This window comes from Aspergillus lucknowensis (assembly GCF_044049455.1).
Source record: "Aspergillus lucknowensis strain CBS 449.75 chromosome Unknown BJX67scaffold_27, whole genome shotgun sequence".
Taxonomy (NCBI): Eukaryota; Fungi; Ascomycota; class Eurotiomycetes; order Eurotiales; family Aspergillaceae; genus Aspergillus; species Aspergillus lucknowensis.
In genome coordinates, this window is record NW_027263571.1 from 30,145 (window position 1) to 48,216 (window position 18,072).

General features: G+C 47.4%; 6 protein-coding genes across 6 annotated transcripts; 4 read left to right on the forward strand and 2 right to left on the reverse strand.

Annotated features, from left to right (window-relative positions):
- The first annotated feature begins 6,957 nt into the window (after nucleotides 1-6,957).
- BJX67DRAFT_147722 (FAD-dependent oxidoreductase) lies at nucleotides 6,958-8,886 on the forward strand. Its single transcript, XM_071024733.1, has 2 exons — nucleotides 6,958-7,226; nucleotides 7,290-8,886. The coding sequence occupies exons 1-2, from the start codon at nucleotides 6,976-6,978 to the stop codon at nucleotides 8,722-8,724; spliced, it is 1,686 nt and encodes a 561-aa protein (XP_070885024.1). The 5' UTR covers nucleotides 6,958-6,975; the 3' UTR covers nucleotides 8,725-8,886.
- A 402-nt stretch (nucleotides 8,887-9,288) lies between these two features.
- On the forward strand, nucleotides 9,289-11,043 carry BJX67DRAFT_356491 (putative integral membrane protein (Pth11)). The gene is made up of 5 exons (XM_071029385.1): nucleotides 9,289-9,711; nucleotides 9,803-9,870; nucleotides 9,941-10,126; nucleotides 10,203-10,499; nucleotides 10,578-11,043. Exons 1-5 carry the CDS (start codon nucleotides 9,498-9,500, stop codon nucleotides 10,959-10,961), a joined length of 1,149 nt encoding a protein of 382 aa, XP_070885025.1. The 5' UTR covers nucleotides 9,289-9,497; the 3' UTR covers nucleotides 10,962-11,043.
- A 124-nt stretch (nucleotides 11,044-11,167) lies between these two features.
- Nucleotides 11,168-11,611, reverse strand: BJX67DRAFT_382149 (uncharacterized protein; the record flags this gene model as incomplete). The annotated part of the gene is made up of 1 exon (XM_071033169.1): nucleotides 11,168-11,611. The coding sequence occupies one exon, from the start codon at nucleotides 11,609-11,611 to the stop codon at nucleotides 11,168-11,170; it is 444 nt and encodes a 147-aa protein (XP_070885026.1).
- A 2,911-nt stretch (nucleotides 11,612-14,522) lies between these two features.
- BJX67DRAFT_382150 (uncharacterized protein) lies at nucleotides 14,523-15,129 on the forward strand (the record flags this gene model as incomplete). Its single annotated transcript, XM_071033170.1, has 2 exons — nucleotides 14,523-14,843; nucleotides 14,899-15,129. The coding sequence occupies 2 exons, from the start codon at nucleotides 14,523-14,525 to the stop codon at nucleotides 15,127-15,129; spliced, it is 552 nt and encodes a 183-aa protein (XP_070885027.1).
- Nucleotides 15,130-15,564: 435 nt separating this feature from the next.
- On the forward strand, nucleotides 15,565-16,503 carry BJX67DRAFT_382151 (uncharacterized protein; the record flags this gene model as incomplete). The annotated part of the gene is made up of 1 exon (XM_071033171.1): nucleotides 15,565-16,503. One exon carries the CDS (start codon nucleotides 15,565-15,567, stop codon nucleotides 16,501-16,503), a length of 939 nt encoding a protein of 312 aa, XP_070885028.1.
- A 562-nt stretch (nucleotides 16,504-17,065) lies between these two features.
- On the reverse strand, nucleotides 17,066-17,470 carry BJX67DRAFT_382152 (uncharacterized protein; the record flags this gene model as incomplete). The annotated part of the gene is made up of 2 exons (XM_071033172.1): nucleotides 17,066-17,412; nucleotides 17,455-17,470. The coding sequence occupies 2 exons, from the start codon at nucleotides 17,468-17,470 to the stop codon at nucleotides 17,066-17,068; spliced, it is 363 nt and encodes a 120-aa protein (XP_070885029.1).
- Between the last annotated feature and the right edge of the window lie 602 nt (nucleotides 17,471-18,072).

Sequence of the window (18,072 nt, forward strand, 5' to 3'; positions counted from 1 at the left end):
CCCTACTTAGAATCTAGCTATATAACTAGGTGCTAGCCAAGCTATATAGCTATACCTCCTAGCTAGCTATCTTGTAGTAGGTAGTATAGCTACTAATACTTAAATATATACTCCCATGCAAGAGCTATTTATATATCCCTAATATATACTACCACAAGTATTTCCTAGACCAGGTTAGCTGGGTAATAGTTATCTATATAATATAGGGTATCTAGGAGTACTAACTATTACTATTTATTAAGGTTACATACCTTTTTAGCAAGAGAATAAAAATTATATACACAAGAATATAGTAGCTAAACTACTACTAGTCTAAGAATATATAGATAATCTATTTACTTAAACTAAACATGTTCCTAAGCATGGACAAGCTTTAGTACTAGATATAGGAAATATTATATAAGGTATAGTCTCTTTTCTAGGACTAGATTATACTTGGCTTTTATAGTAGGATATAGGTAATAGATCTCTAGGACTAACTACAGGAGTAGAATAAGGGGTTTTTCTTTGTAAGTCTATTACAGGAGCAGGACCTTAAAATAGGGACTATTTAGCCTATACTATAGGTCTATATAAAGCCTAAGGGTTATATAGCTACTAGGATAAAAGTATTACTACTAGCCCCAAAGCTATAAAATTAGAAGGAAGGGTAACTCTACCTAAAACAGGTTAACTAGTTCCTAGAGCTACTGGCACTAGTAGTATAGTTAACTTAGGGAATATCTACCTGCAAACTAGAGCTGCTAGTAATCTAGTAGTAAAATACCTATATCTAGACCTGAAACCTCTATATTATTAACAGGCACGTGATAATAGCTACTAAGGACTTGAAGATTATAGACTAGACTAAGTCTATTAAGTAGAATATCTACTTCCTCCCAGGCCAGCTAGGTGATACTATCATGTGGTATTTTATATATATCTACCTGCTAGTACAGGTGCTACAGCAGGTAGTAGTATAGGATATAGTAGCTATAGCAGCCCTATAGGATGCAGGTACCCAGGACCTATCTAGGTTAGAAGACTACCTGTTCTAGTAGCTAGGGCGCCTGCTTAAGGTATTCTAGTAGTAGGTAACATGCTAGCTGGCTAGCTTGAGCCAGGTATTACTTGGGGTAATAATTAGGATGCTAAACTACTAATATCTTGTAATTATAATTACAAAGTAGTACCTATACCTCCTACTAGAGGTAATTCTAGAGTAGATCTAGGTACTAAGCAACCTGGGCAAGAATATTTTTATATAGTAGGCAAGCTATAAGACTACTATCTACTAATAGATTTATATAATTAATCATGCTAGTCCTATAGGCCTAACCCTAGAGTAGATAGTAGCCTTTTATTATATATTACAGGTATAACAGGAGTTTATCCTAAAACAGGAGGAGAAGGTAATAAAAAAAGTAGGAGAGATTATTAGGCTACTACAAGGCGTGCTATAGGAGAGATTTAGGGGCAAATTAGCAGGGTTAGGGGCAGGAGAGGCAGAGATAGAGGGGAAGAAGAAGAAGGAATAGTAGGTATAGATTATACTCTAGTTAAAGCTTAAGTATTATCCTAAATAGAAGCTACTAGTATGCTATAGTTATTATATTATAGTTATAGCTATAAACAAGATTACCTACATGTAAATATACCTGTTATTATTAGGCATGCTGCTAGCTAAGGGCTAGATATAGGAACTCTAGAGTCTAGAGGTAGACTAGCTAGTAACTATCTACTAAGCCCTACATGCTATAGGATTATAATAGCCCTTTTCTAAGTTATTAAATCTAGTCTAAGGGTATAGCTACATGCAGGCAGGCTATTTAATTATAAGATAGTTACTAGTAAAGTTCTAGGATTATATCCAGGAGAAGTATGGATAGTATAGATACTAATTATAGGATTAGTCTTGATAAAATATTTAGATATAGATACTAGGATATTATAGAAGCTAGATAAATTATTTATTTCTAGTAATAATAGAAGAGTTAAAAAAAATAATATAATAAGAGATAAGGGATATAAGAGAGGATTAATTTATTTTTTAGCTTTAAATTAATTATAGATACTAGAAGCTTTCTAGACAAGAGGATTTTAAAAAAAGATTAAGGATCTTATTTTAAAAGATACAAGCTAAGTTAGGTAAAAGAACCTTTACTAGAAAATAGATTACTTATAAAAATAGTAAGTAACTAGATAAGATAAAATAGTAACTAGTAGGTAGAAAAGTAACTAGTAGGCAGAACCTGGACTTATAGAAACTAGGACTTGTATCCAGATATAGGGACTTGCAGGAAGATACAGGGACTTGTAGGAAGGCACAGGGACTTGCAAAAAGGCACGGGGACTTGCAGGGTGGCACGGGGACACTATGGGGCCAGACCCCCCGTGACTGCCCGGCAGAACAGCGACCTGCGCGGACGGAGTCCCCCGGGGGGCAGGGTTTGTCCCCTGCGTCCAGTTACCTAATTTTAATCTATATTGGTGATGGTTGGTGGTTGAGAATCGCTTCAAGTTCTAAAAGCGCGATCGAAATCGGTGGGGGTGGCCAACTCGGTCGGGAAATACATTAGTTAACGCTTGTGTATTACAGGCGGTGGTGGTGGTGGTTTCATACCCTGACCCCTTGTCGAAGTTGGATTCTAAACCACAACCCACTAGGCTGGGTACGGATTCGTATTTTAGTCTAGTTGGGAAATCAACAGCCGAAGCGATATGCAGGATACCACTATCTAATCATTGTCTATGTCTATGTACAGTAAACCATTACTTTCAGACGAATTTAGAGCCTCGTCACGGCCTGTGGTGGCCAAGATGGCTGGTGTTCTGTTCAGCGGCCCTGCGGCGCGCGGCTTTGAAACCTCTGTGATGCCTCTGCAAAGTCCAGTATCGCACCTAAGATGCTATCGCTTTGCATCTCATCCTCCTTACCTTTCTTACCTTGAGCTCCACCACCCAGCATACCTGATATGTCCGGCCTTGATACGGATATACGACCAGTCCTTTTTTGACGGCATGGCATATGACGTGATACACAGTCTGTACTTAGGCCTTTTGGAAGGCGGACGAGTAGTATATCTGGTGGCCATGGTTGGCGTATTTAAGATAAATATGGCCGTCAAGGTGGCCGAATGTTGCTCAGAGGAAGAATGTTGCTGTGCCTGTTGGACACTGAACAGATTCGTCCTCTGAGCTCCCCACTGAAAGCCGAGTACAGTGAGTAGATGAATTCTCATGTCTCCTGAGCAGGCTTTACTGCTGATATACATCAACATTTTATCTTTACGTGGAGAAGAGTCGCTTCTCTTTGCTAAAAACTATATTTCCTGGCCATGTCCAAGAGAAACACTCAAGACGACAAGTCACCTAGCCAACTCTATTAGAGCGTGGGCCTCTATGCTGTCATTATGGTGACTACTAGGTGCTTTATAGACTCGGTGACTACCATATGCTCCCTCAGTCATGTACTGACGAGGCCGTCAGTCACTCCCTCGCACCTTCCCAGGTACGTACGGGCTCATTCATTTGTGGTTGGTTCATGCCATCCACAGACGCTTGTTAATAGAGTGGGAAGCTTAGGATTTGACAAGAGCCAAGAATGTCTAGTTGTTTACTTGGTGCAAGTGCTTGGAAAATTGACCCAATTAAAAACAGTTCCTTCCCTAACCCTATCTAGTCTACTAAGTTATCTGCCCTATTGCAGCAAAATTCCATGGAAATAATTACTATAGATATGGAGCAGCACAACCTAGATCTTTTAAATGCCATATAGAGCTCGCCTAGTACGCATATAAACACACCATTAATATCAATCCCTAATCAGATCCCCTTGCCAAGCGATTAAAGTGTAGCTGATACCCTGCCAGTTACATTTTAGTTGGATTCTTCACGCCCAGAAGCATTTAATAGTGATAGAAGGGATAGTGCAATAATAACTCCCAGGTTTGACTTGCTAAACTTGGCTTCAGATTTACTTCCTATTATTACTAAAATAGGGCCGCCCACTATTAGTCCCGAGGCTCCCCCAATTTTATCAGTCCCGACGGCTGTAGATAATATGGGTTTAGAAATATATATAGATATAGTAAGCTCTCTGGGTTGTATATTAATACTAGAGGTAGGAATACTTACTTGTATCTAGTTAGAATGCTCCCTCTGGGATAGACATGCTTTCTCTAGGCTTTGCTCTAACTACAGCTATGGTACCTGAGAAAAATATTGCTGTATTTATTCTAACAGGCTAGGGTGGTCCTAACCAAGAAGATAGCCTTAACCAAGAAGCTAGGTTAGCCGTACACATAGGACCTATAGAAGATACATCTTAGCTCTGCCACATATTATATATATATTAACTATTACACCAACAACTAGTGATAGCATCACCTCTTCAAGCAGTTAACATGCGATCAAGAAGCTGATAAAGGGTTTTTATGACAGGAACACTTGCAAATCCTCTTTTCATATCTCTGCTCTCTAGTCATGACCAAATAGTTTATAATGGAGGGTTGCTAAATGCGATAATTGAGGGAGAGATAGTCCTTATCATTTCTTCCACGCCTATAGTTCTTAATAAATATGATAGAGATGGCCTTGTTCTGCATCCAAGCAGGCCAATAAAGGACAACAAGTAATGTTAATATTAATAAATATGGTCCCTGAAAAACCTGTAATCCCAACCAGCATATATACTCATGGCCTAGAATAGAGGCCTTTAACAACTATAATATCTAATACTGCGACAAGGTCTATCGATACTAATTCTATTTTGGATTAACTTTAGAGAGCGTGGCTTATATCTAGACAAAATATGGGTGCTACAACAGGAGCAGTATTTATAGGAATTGCAGTTTTTATTCTAATATTTGTACTGCACTATTTCATGTACTAGTAGGTTAGCAGGCAACGCACAGGCGTGATCTATATCAGCCACGAACCAACTATAAACACGGGTTTACATATAGAGTTGTCTCCATGCAGGTCCCAGAATCCAGAAGTGTCTTACTTCTCTGATGGCTCGTAAGGCCTGTTGAAGGGCAGCCTAAACCGCGATTTCACATCCGTTAAATAATTTGCATGCTCTCCAATCATTTGCTAGTAAAGCAGTGTACAGATCTCAACTAACAGTACGAATTTTAAGCCCGCGGACTCCGACTAGACTTGGGTCTGAAGAGTGTGTTATCGTACCGCTTATCGCAATTTCAGCCCAGCAACCTCTCATGTCACAAGCCGAATCCGCGCGATCTACTTATACGATCTGTGCCATATATCGCCCTTTTTCAATCTTGTCCCGCAAGTGTCGCTCATTATAACTGGGTGCGAATCTTTAGAGTAAGCTGTCTGCGTGATTCTGCGATTGCATCGAATTCTGCTCCGTTCTTCTGTTTAACTAAGAGGAGAAAAGATTAATTCGACGATGGCTCAACGAACGACGGTGCGATTAAATGGGGTGGCTAAGTGCAGGACACGGAAAGACCAGTCCAATGGTAAAAATGGCTTAAGTTGAACTGAGTTGACACAGGTATCTGATTTGATCTAGAGGCTCTAGAGGCAGCATATAAGATCTCTACGTAACTTAATTGCATGGGTAGTTGATCAAGTAATAAAGGATTGCCAGATTACTATAGGAAATGCCTTACTCCTAGAACAAGAAGTCTAGCAGCTTTGAAAGGCGAATACCTACCAGAAGCAGAAGCAAGCAACTAAGAAGGCTTAGATATAGCTTCTGGTAGTATTTTAAATGCAATAGAGGGCCAACAGCGTACACAGCAAGCCTTTGAAGCAATTATGTTAGCAGAGTAGGAGGGTAGTATGCTACCACAAAAGCAGCAGCACCACGTTGTAGTGATTGTCATCAATCAGGTCATATTAGAACTAGATGCCTAAATAGATCTAGTAACTACCTTACTGTTTTAGAGATAATACTGATTGTGGCTGTTGAATAGCTTCAGTTTGTTGAGCGTGGCCGAATTCATGGTTGAGCAATGGCGCGCTCGGTGACCGATTATGTTACTTCTTTGGATCCTTAAACGACTTATATCTTCTCATTTATCTCAAGAATACCCTTACGTGCCTACCTTTGGAAGGATCAACAGACCTAATCTAACAATGTACTAGGATTTATCCAGGAAAGACTGATATACAGCGATGGATTTTCAATTTCTAGGGCTAGGTGTAGCAGACCACTGAGAGAAACCGTATTCGAGGTGAACATCGGGATCGAAGCTAGATTTGAAGCATAGGTTAGCTGAGCGGCTAGATCTGCCGGGACGGGAGGAGTAACGAACGTCATCCCACTGGGCTTCCGACGACGCGGATCAAGGATAACAAGGACAACAAGATGTGGGAGGCGCTAGACTTGCACAGCTGGGATATGAAGTTGTTGGGCGAGTCTCACATAAGCCTTACTCGCGGTGGGAGTGTTTTTTTCTTTCCACAAGTACCATAACTATTTCTGCCTCGCAGTGACTAATCCCACGCTTGACAAGGTTCAATAACTTAGAGTTCGGCGGAACGCGCCGGTGCTGCTGATCTGAGCTCAATTTGAAACAGTAGTACAGATCTTATCCAATGAACTGCAACCGGGTAACTCTCGCCTTCGGAATAATCATTCGGTAAAAAGTGATAATAATTGTGATTAATTTGGCTTGTGTCTTGACACTTTTTCTCCAGCCACGCATTGCAGTCAGCATTCCATACCTTCAACTGGCCACGATGCAATTTCTCCTATTTCGAGTCCACCTCGTAGAATTGCGTACTTTCCGGAACTTCAAAATTATATTCGCTTAATTGCTGCCCCTCTTTCCAGACTGCGAGTGGAGCCCTAGTTTGGATAGTTTGGACAAACAATCTTGAATCTCCACTGCGGGAGAGCTCGGGGACCAATCAAAGAATAAGCGCATTGTCTCCAGAGCAAGCTCCAAAAGCAAATAAATTCGAGGGCAAAGGAGTCGAACATCTTCACCATCTCTGTCCCTGTTGTCCCTAGTCACCATGTTGGGTCATGCTGGGCTCACCATCGTGGCCAGCCTCCTGGCTCTCTGTCCCGTCAACGCAGCCTCTTCCTGTCGCTGCATGCCAGGCGACGCCTGCTGGCCTTCCCCCGCTATCTGGTCGCGCTTCAACCAGTCTATCGACGGCCAACTGATCGCGACCGTGCCACTGGGGAAGCCCTGCCACGATCCTACCTACAACGCGGCTGAATGCGATATTCTTCGCGAAAAGTGGACACTCCCTGAATTACAGTGAGTTTATCCCCCAACACAGTATACTGACTGGGTCAATGGGGGAATCTAATATATGTTCAGTTATGTAACCTCCTCCTCTATTATGGCCCCGTGGTTCGCGAACGGCTCCTGCGACCCGTTCCACCCTATTGAGAAACCCTGCACCCTGGACAACTACATTGTTTACGCCGTCAATGTGAGCAAGCCGGAACACGTCTCCAAGGCGATCAAGTTCACGGAACAACACAACATCCGCTTGGTGGTTCGCAACACTGGCCACGACTACAATGGCAAGTCGACTGGCGCCAACGCGCTAGGCGTATGGATGCACAACCTCAAGGATATCGAAATCAAGGACTGGGAGGACTCGCGGTATAACGGGAAGGCGATTAAGATGGGTGCCGGTGTGCAGGGTTTCGAAGCGTATGCGGCGGCCGACGCGCAGGGTCTGGAGGTCGTTGGTGGTGAATGTCCAACAGTGGGTGTTGCTGGTGGATATACCCAGGGAGCGGGACATTCCGCCTTGGCCTCTGTACACGGCCTGGCGGCGGATCAGGTGCTGCAGTGGGAGGTTATTGATGGGACGGGCGAGTTCATTACAGCGACCAGGGATAACGACTACTCGGATCTGTTCTGGGCGCTGAGCGGAGGAGGCGGTGGTACCTACGGAGTTGTCTGGTCGCTGACCTCCAAGGCTCACCCTGGCAACCCTGTTTCTGGTCTGAACCTGACATTTACGAATACTGGCATCTCACAGGATACGTTCTACAAAGCCGTGACCCTGTACCATGCTACTCTCCCGTCTCTGGTTGACGCTGGCGCCATGAGCGTCTGGTATTTCACCAACACCAGCTTCTTTATCTCACCCTTGACAGGCCCCAACATCCCCCTTGCCAAACTACAACAACTAGTCAAGCCATTCACCGACGGCCTCACAAAGCTCGGCATCACCTACACTACTTACGCAAACCAATTCCCCAGCTACCTGGCCCAATTCACTGCAATGCAAGGCGCCATCGAGATCAGCACCGCCCAATACGGAGGCTGGCTGATCCCACGTTCCGTGGTCCTCGAGAACAACGATGCCCTCACAGCCGGCTACCGCCACATCACTGAGTCCGGTGCCACCTTCATCGGCGTAGGGCTTAACGTCTCCAAGGCTGTCGCCGGAGACGTCTACAACGCGGTTCTCCCCGCCTGGCGAGAGACCCTGATCGATACTACCCTCACGACTCCCTGGGAGTGGGACGCTACCGAGAAGATGCTCGCCCAGCAGCGCGAGATGACCGACGACTACATCCCGACTTTGATGGCCTTGGCGCCGGACTCGGGGGCGTACATGAATGAGGGCGACTTCCGCCAGCCAAACTGGAAAGATGCGTTCTATGGGGTTAACTACGGTACCCTGCGGAAGGTCAAGGCTAAGTATGATCCGAACGATGTGTTTTATGCTTCGCAGGCTGTTGGTGCGGATGAGTGGACTGTAAGCGATAGCGGACAGTTGTGTCGGGCGTAGCCTGCTACCGGCCCAGTTTCTGCAAGACCAGCATTCTGGAAACGAGTTTGTTTAATTCGATCAAGAAGAATTCGAATGATGGATAAATTAATGAAAAATTTACCCGCACATTGCAATTTCCGGGACAGGGGTCTGAATCCTTCGTCTCCTCTGGATAACTCGATTGGCCGTCGCCCGAATAAGCAAATCAGGCGATCAGATAGCCTCCACCGGCTCGTGAGTCCTGATGAAACCTGCTGTGCCAAAGCCATTATTAAAAACGCCACTATAAGGTTTAGCTAGTTTTAGCTCGTGTTAAGTCGACCGTGGTTGATCCGTCAGCCAAAACCACCTCGTTCTCTCGTGGTTCTAGCCTCGAGTTTACGGAGGCTTCAATGTACCATACAGAGGTGTGCACCAGGGGTGTCCGCGCGTGGCTGTGAAAGGTCACGTGACCATTGTCGAATAGTAGCACGCAATTATTACCAAGCCAAACTTTCATTGGTTGTACGTCACGTGATGGACCCACCGCCGACACGGTTACTTTGGGTGCACACCTCTGGACTTTGCAACCGATCCATGATCCATGGATTCGCTTTGACATTTCTCTGCAAGCGGAACTATCTCCGCTGATCGACAAACTCTAATCGGTTGCTTCTGTTTCAGTCTGAGGATTCCCTTTGTCATGGCGTCGCTTTTTCTTTCCCTTGCGCCCCTTCCGCTCCCTTCCGCTCCTCGGGACACGGTCACTGCAAAGTCCACTCACCAGCTTCCTCGCCCGACACAGTCAAGTCATGGGCTGGGTGTATAATCTTCAGACGCCTGATCCGGACGAGCAGATTCACCGAGTTATCGGGGTCTGTCTGACGTTCTCGAGTGTAGCGTGTCTGGCTGTTGCGCTGAGGTTCCACGTGCGGATATGCATCAAGAGGTCGGTTTGGGTCGATGATTTCGCGGCGCTGCTGAGCGCGTTGCTGGGGATGGCGTATGCTGGTCTTGCGGTTGCTCGTATGCTCATCTCCATCTTCCATATTTTGTTAAGGTCCACTTTAGAGGGACTGGAGGGTGTGGGTATTTGTGCTGACTGCGCTATGCGAAGAGACGCGCTGGGGCCTGGGGCTCCATGCAGAGTACTTCCCTCCAGGGAATGATGTCCCGTTTAGCAGGGTTGGTATCCTGTTTGCTGTTCGCGCGGCAAAAGAAGGGGTTGTCAGTTCGCTGACTAGAACGGAACCAGATGCAATATGTCGGCGGTCCGATTTACACGGTTGCCCTGCTGGGTTTCAAAATCTCGCTGCTAGCATCCTACCTCCGTATTGGTGGGTTCGTTCATGCGTATAGAATTGTCATCCTCGCTACAATGGTTGCATGCGTGTGCAACCAGGTAGCGTTTACCTTTGTTCTCTCGTTCGGCTGCAACCCGGTAAGCTACGAGCTAGTCAACTCAATCCATGAGGACAAGGGCGGAAGGAACTTATCTAATCAGAATGAATACACAGGTCGCTAAACAATGGGACCCCTCAATCCCGGGAACCTGTATCAACACTTTAGCCTCGTACTACGGTCTCGCCGGAACGAGTCTGGGCTTCGACGTGATCATCATCGCACTCCCGCTGCCGATTCTCGCCCGCTTACAGCTGAAGATGCAGCAGAAGATCCTACTGTGTTTCTTATTTGGCCTGGGCTTCTTCGTAACGGTTATCCAGATTATTCGCATTTTCACAATCAAGAACCTGAAGACATATACGGACAGTCAGCCGATTATTATCTGGTCCGATATTGAGATTAGTCTTGGGGTTCGCTCTTCCTCCCAAGCCTCATTTAATCGCATAGACATCAAGCAAGGCTACGTGCTAACGGATGACGAGGTAAAGGTAATAATCAGCTGCATCCCAACCTACGGACCCTACTTCCAAGCCTTCGCAACAAACATCTCCTCGTACTGGCGCCGCACAACGCACCCCTCCGGCCAATCCTACGAGCAATCATACGCGCTATCGTCCCAGAGCCAGAACCAGAAAATCAAGACCGCCGGCCGGGTCTATGATAACAGTGTGCCGACGACGGGGATGGTCAGTGCGCGGAATAGGATGGGTGGGAAGGGCAATGATTCCGAGGAGAGTATACTCGCGGAGAGGGATAGTGTGGAGCAAACGGATACTCCAACGCAAACGCAAGCGAGCGGGATGGAGATGGGGATCCATATTGCAACGGAGGTGCGGGTTGAGAGTGGCCCGCGGGAATCGGGGAAGTTTTGACGAGTGAGTTTGATTGTCATGATAGAAGTTGCTAATTAAAAAGCGGTCTTTTATCTTGCTTTTGCACGCCGTAGGCTACGTTCTCCATGTCTGCTTAGACTACCTGGTACGTGTCCACTACGTATGATTCTAAGGACATCAATCACAAATAGGCTACCTAGGCTCCCAGCTCACACCACGAGGACGAAATGGGGGTCGAGCACCCTTCAAAGCCCTATTGGTCGTCTGCACAACAACCCGTTGTACGTTCTCAAGGGCGGAGATCCAGTATCCTTGACCACAAGCACAAAAGGGTAAACATGCCCCTTCTCCAGCGCTTCGCCGGTCCTATGATCGACTGCGCATGTATCTGAGGGTAGAATCGTGATCTTACCCTTTCGGCCCTCGATGTCTTCATCAACGTTAATAATGTTGATTTTCGGGATATGGAGTTCCCATACGCCCATTGCGATAGTTGGTTCAGTGTAGTGGAACCAGGCAAATGATAAATCGTCACCATCGGGATCATAGCTGTCCGACGCGTCAAGATATATCGTTTCGCCTGCTTCGATCTCAATATGTAGGGGCAGAGCGCCATCCGTGTGCCCATTGATAACCACAACGGGGGCATGATTTGCTTTTGCAAAATTACTGTGCAATGTCCACTGCATCCTCGCTGCAAAATCATTCTGGAATGCCTCTGCCCAGCGCCAGACTGTCGCAAAATTGCTCTGGTAGCGCTTGCCATCTTTCCCAACCACTTTATCAACAGTATCCGCGTAGCGATTTACCTGAAAACTTAGATCCACGGGGTCATATCGACCCCCCCAACTTCCCCACGAAGGATTCTCCGGGGACCCCAGCCCATTAGGAATCAGATACAGGAACGATGGCGTGTCGCCTTCAGTCTGCCAGGCGGGGTATGGATCCTTTCGTCCCAAGGGACCAAGTCTAATATTCTGGTCCAGCCACTCGCGCGAGAATTGACTCCTATCCACCCCATCCTCAGGACACGCAATGCCCCACCGTGTCGCGACTTTGTACTGGCACCAGCCGCGGATCGAGCATAAGGAAGATGTTCGGGAAGTTTGCCCTAATCTAGGAACCCGTGTCGTCTTGGTCCGAGATCATATAGATGCGGAGTTTAGAGCAGAAATACTCAAGGTCCTGTGCTGATCGACTTTGTCGAATATGATGCAGAGCCTGTGCGATTACGTTCGAACCACCCCAGCATAGAACCTAGAGCACTTCATTCGAGGCGCCGACACGCTCGATAAGTAGCTTTGTTCCCTCTGCCAATGGGACCCTCGCACCAATGCTTGTCTTCCATATACGGCTGGTCCGGTCCGACTGAGGCGAACAATAATTCAGCCATCGGTCTGGACGATTGATGTACATGGTACGAGGCTCTCCGTCCTGCACTCGTTGGACTAAAGGAGATAGCGGACGAAGCATTCCGAGCCGTCCGGCTCATTACCAATGTCAGAGGTCACGAAGACTCGTGGCGTCAATTCCTTTCGTTGGCGAGGCATGGTGTAGTAATTCTATATAGCTTCAACACCTGCTTCGATTTCAACGTGTTGTTTTGAATGGCAGAATAGCTTCACCTACGCCTAATTAGGAAGCGGTTGGGTACTAGCGTGTTTTCTGGAATATGTGGGGCGACGCAAACTTTTGTCATCCCACTGTAGGATTTTTTTCTCTTGTTTCGTGCGGACCAGGCGGACCTAGAAGCTCGCGTCCGAGAGGCTGACTGCTAGAATCGTAATAAAATACTCCTGTTCTTTTTGCTGCTGCTCCAATAAATTCAAAGCTTTGGTTGGCCAAAAGTTCTGATTGGTATGTTTGTTAGTACATGTTTTTTTGCTAAAGACGGCATGAGGGGTAGGCGCCATTGTTTTCTGGGTTTTGTTTTTTGACCCTGACGGGAGCGGGGCCAATGAGTCACCCGTTGCGAGGGACAGTGATTGAGAAAGCTAAAGTTAGCGCCGCGCGGCCATGTGGGCTGTTCTTCCAGCAGTTCCATTGTGTTCAACTCATTTTTCTTCCAAAACATGCACCTTTCTGAGGGATCTCAAGATCTTCCATTCCCATATCTGGCTCGTGATTTGATGAATCAAATTGCTTCGAGCCCCGATTGAACAGAGGTTGAACAAGCTCCCAGAGAGGAAAAAGAACAGGGCAAAAAAGCGTGGCATTTTTATTGAAGCCACTGAATGCTAAATGCGGGGTCAGAGCGGCTTCGTCTGGCACCAACAGTAGGAATGGTGACGACTCGGGATTGCCTGCAGAACATCACCAAGACCAATTTTTTTTTATTGAAAAGCTTGCGGCCTGCACTACTGTACGAAGCTTACACTAATTGCTCCCCGCAGTGTTTCGAGGCCACCATCGAGGAGAAAAGACAGCCCGATCTTCACGCAAGTGGTGGGGGAGCTCGGCTTAGATGAAAAGGCGATCAGATCGACAGTATTGCACGCGACCCTGAAGGGTAAAACACACAGGAGATCTCTATCAGAGGCTCGGTATCTATCGGAACTCAAAAGACTTCGCTAAATAGCCAGAGTCGACATAGAGCCATTCGAGATACCAGTTGACTGCTAGCGAGCCGCCGTGGCTCACGATCCGCGGCTCACAGTCCGGTATGGGCACTTAGCCGCTGTTCTCAGGACTGAGACACGAGTCCTTGGACATTAAACTCTGGGCTCATGAAGATCAGATTATTCTCTTCGTTAGCTCCTCAGCCACAGCTGGTTGTTTGATCTGAATCAATGACTCAACAGGTCTTAAATTAGTCCTTTTGTTCTAGATGATCTCAAAACCTTTTCCACTGATAGCAGCTCGGGAGCTACCGTATTATGATGCTTGGAAGAAGATCCGACTTGAGTAGTAGAAAGTGATGCCCACCCTCCTGTCTCCTGCATGCTGTCCAACCTCTGCTTCTAGCCCCAGCCCAGTGTGGATTGCGCGCAAGTTGCCTGAAGCACTCTGGTGGTCCTTATCAGGAATTCCTAGGGTGGCGGTGGACCATTAGGTAAGTTCTATAGCTGCTGGACAAGGGAGTGGCTAGGAAGGGGTCTCAGGTATAAATTCTACAATTGGTCTTGATGAGGATTGTAGTTTGCTCTGGTAAAATAAGTATATTTCTGTCCTAATTGAAGAAATGCTGACAAGAACAAGATGGACCAAGCTCTGCGGCTCTTGCGGCAGTGGCTGCACGATAATTCTTGCTGTCCAACTGCAACTGCAGCGAGCTCCCCCTTTCTGGTGTGTACACGCAACACACGCAACATCTCAAACGCATCAATTCATCATCGCGCTGGCGTGTCAATTGTGCCAAGATTATTCTTCTCCTCAGGATGAGGCTGTATCCAATGTGGGCTGGACAAGTTGTTCTCCCCTCCTTCGTATCGACACCCAGCAGAGTAATAATAGGCGCACAAGAGTGGAGCCTTCTTCGAGTCCAAAATCCCTGAATCTCGCTGTCTTCCCTCTGAGATTTGCAAGTCTCTTTCCCTCCCTCATTCCGCGTCCATAGTGCCATCCCGTCAAAGATCTCGAGCAAGTACGCATTCCCCCAGAATGGCAAACGCAAACGTTGGAGAGGAGCAGGCTCTCCATAATCTATGTGTCTCAGCTTTCACGGCAGAGTACCAGCGTGACTATCAGAATGCTGCTTCCCTCCACAAGTCGTCCGTCGCGCAGCTTTCACAGGCCCTCCAGAAGGCGGGCATGCTCGACCATAACAAGAAGAGCATACTGCGACGGAAAATCAAAATCCACGGGGGTCAACTCCAGAACCTGAACCAACAGCAACCTGACCTTTTCCTCTTGGTCGTCCCTCAGAGCAGGAAGGGTATGGTCGAGGAGCAGCTTAGTCGCGGTGTTGCGACAATCGGTTTGGTAAAGCCTCAGCGTCAACGGACAGACCAGCAAAACTAACCTGATAACATCGCAGGAGGATATGGTACTTGGGAAGCACAGAAGTGATCGCGCTCAGAACCCACATGCAACAATTAAGCCCGTTTTCCAATATCTCCTTCAACAACAGGTGTCGCCATATACGCCAACGGTCAGGTTCTTCAAGGCAACTCAGCTGGAGATTGTTGGTAGGCTGGATCCGTTCTTCCGGGAGTTTATACTTGCCAGCCAGAGTACCAGGCTCCTCATTATGAAATATGGGCACTAAGTACGCTGCATTTATGGGAGTTTTCTCTTGATATCCGAAGATCCTAGAGGGCGAGCCTGTCGAAATCTCTCAACGGGCTGCCCGATTGAAGGCCTGCTTTGATCGCTGCGGTCTCGCCGTTGTGGGCTGGAGTGGCTCCTGCCAAGCCCAATTCCTCGTGTACGCGGCGTCAGCTTGGGGCCTCAATTTGGTGGAGAACCTGCAGATCAATATAGAATCACGAACTCCCATCCAATTAAGACGGTTAGCAAAAATCCAGCCACACGAGCAAGGGTTTGACTGCTGGAGAAGGTTTGCTGGAACAAAACAGATAAAGTAGCCGTTCTTATTTCAGCCCATGGACCCTGAATTGCTTTCTTCCAAGTCCCGAGATCCCTTCCCTCTCCTGTCTGCACTGTTTTAACCCCGCATCACCACACATTTTCACCTTGCAAAATGCTCCTGCTAGCTTCTCTATGTACAATCTCCCTTGCGCGTGCACAATGCTCCAAAGAGTGTGGTCCAATTTCCTCCCTTCTCTCGTCATGCTCGCTCCCAGACCTCGACGCAGACTGGCACAGTTTCGAACACCTCCCTATTGAACGCAATCTCTCCGGTCTCGAATATGCCTCATTCGGCAATGGCCCTGAAACCGCCCAGATCGCAACCTACGAGGAAGCAAGATGCTTTTGCCCGGACGCCATCAACGCCCTCTCAGACTGCGAAGTCTGCGCGAGATCAGCCTGCGACATATCATGCTTGACCGACCCGGAGGATATGGAGAGCGCAATAGCCAACCAGTACGAGGTTGCTGGATACTATCATGACGACTGTATGGCATTCGGGTACTATGCGAACTCGACGCTGTCCTCACCGTCTACGACTCTCTCATCCATGCCGGCTACGACAACGGCACCGGAGTACAACAGCGAATGCGAAATCTGCGGAGTCCTGCACGGACAACTCGCGGAGTGTGATCTCGTCGACCTAGATATATCCCCTAAGCCGCCGCGGACATCCGTCCCTGCAGAAGGGTACGATTACTACGGGAGCGTGCTCCTCAATAGAACAGCCGCCGAGTGTCTGTGTACACTGCCCGTCTTACGGCGATTTGACGGCTGCAGATCCTGCATTACCCAGAAAAACGATGACCTGATGGAAGTCTTTGATCTGTACCGGAGTGAATGCGAGACTCTGGGGTACTGGACTGACGCCCAGGTTGTGGAATATAACAGTTCCCCGAGTAGTACTACGAGTAGTACTCAATCTGGGCCGAGCTCGACGTCTCAGGCGCCGGAGTCTTCGTCGACTGGGGATTCGGGGGCGGGCAATGTTCGGCCAACGTGGCTGTTTCTGTCTCTTGTGTTATCTGGGTCTGCGTTAGTTTGTGTTTAATGGTATTATATGTTGTAGTAAACGTCGTCAAGGAGAAGCGGAATTGTACTTACGAAGACATTTGTACTCCCAGTGCCTGATGGTGATTGGGGAAAGGAGCAAGGGCTTATTTTAGCGAGACTTACATCGTTCTGGGGCTCAATGTTTGGAGGATACGCCCTCTAAGGCTCTGGAGGCCATCAAAATACGTGCCACTTCTACTAGATAATTCTTGCCTCCGATGACAAATATACCCTTACGCTGGCAGCCGAGGCAAAAGGCAAGATAAACTGGCCCGCACATCCTCAGCACAGATCAGGTAAACAGAAACAGACAGTTATTCTCTAATCTCATATAGAACCTAGTAGGCTCTGACATCTTGGACAGAATTGAATATCTACATCTACTGGCAATGACTGATGTCTCTCTATGGGCATTAGAGCATCAATCAGGCAAGTAACCAAGAAGGAATCCATGATGACCAGGAAGACGATTAAACGCCTTCTACAACAGCCCACGAAAGAAGGTCAATCTCAGTCCCCTTTTATCAGCGCTCAGCCACAGCCGCTCTCCTAGCCCCGGGCTAATCCCCCGTTGATACAGGATTCTCGGTCATGGTGACATCCCCTGCTGGGGTCGGAGACTTAGTCCCACCCGTTCGATCTCCTTCGGTACCCTCAAGCTGGTTGAGGTCACGGTCTAGCACGATCTCAAAGGATTCAGATTCCCCGGTAGGGACCGTTCCCCGCCCCTTTAACAGATAGTCAATCACCGTTCCTATCCGCTGGTTGGTCTCGTAGAGAAGACCAGCCAAGTCAACCGTCTCTTCCAGGTCCGAGGTGGTTTGCCGCAACGCCTCTTGGAGGTCTCGATGCTCTCTGATGTGCTTCTGTTGCTCCCGGTGTTCGCGCAGATTACACGGAGGGCGTCCTAGTCACAGTTAGCGAGTTACCTGCTGAATGAAGCAAATACCTACGGCAGTATCCATTTTGCGAGTAATCACAGCGCAGCTGCGGCAGACAGAGTTGTAGGAGGCAGGATGGAGGCGAGCGCCGGGAGCGACATGTCGAGATTTATTAACGATCCTTCGTCGGGGTCGAAAAAACCTATATTCTAAGCTTTGTTGCTGGTGCCTTGCAGGTCAATTTTGAGACGGCCGTCCCAAATCAAGGGAAAGCACTGTCTCGACTCTCACGTCATGTTAGTGAGCAGGCACATTACCACGGCCGCATAAATATCATGTCCGCTTTTCCTACTGCGTGGTTCTGTATTTGAGGGCTACGCCGTGGACGGTATGGTCAGTGCTACTGCGTAGCATCCTTCGGGTTAAATACACGTTTGGGAGATCAAGCAGCACATAGCCTACATCCCCCTTCAGCGTTTCTTCGGACCGCTCCCAATACATATGGGATGCCCGAGATTGCCGAGATTGTCGAGACTGTCGAGATTGTTATCGGATTGGCCGCTAGCAAGGCCAAAATGTAGACTATCGTACATGCTACAGTACACTCTCCTGAAGACAAACCCATAATTATCTCACCCATGGTATACCCTTCGGAAATCTGGACAAATCTCATAAGGCGACACATA

Coding starts and splice junctions, on each gene's coding strand:
- BJX67DRAFT_147722 (XM_071024733.1), top strand. CDS start 6,976: ATGTTGGGTCATGCTGGGCTCACCATCGTGGCCAGCCTCCTGGCTCTC. Junction 7,227..7,289: donor TGGACACTCCCTGAATTACA/GTGAGTTTATCC, acceptor ATATATGTTCAG/TTATGTAACCTCCTCCTCTA.
- BJX67DRAFT_356491 (XM_071029385.1), top strand. CDS start 9,498: ATGGGCTGGGTGTATAATCTTCAGACGCCTGATCCGGACGAGCAGATT. Junction 9,712..9,802: donor TGCTGGTCTTGCGGTTGCTC/GTATGCTCATCT, acceptor CGCTATGCGAAG/AGACGCGCTGGGGCCTGGGG. Junction 10,500..10,577: donor ATATTGAGATTAGTCTTGGG/GTTCGCTCTTCC, acceptor GACGAGGTAAAG/GTAATAATCAGCTGCATCCC.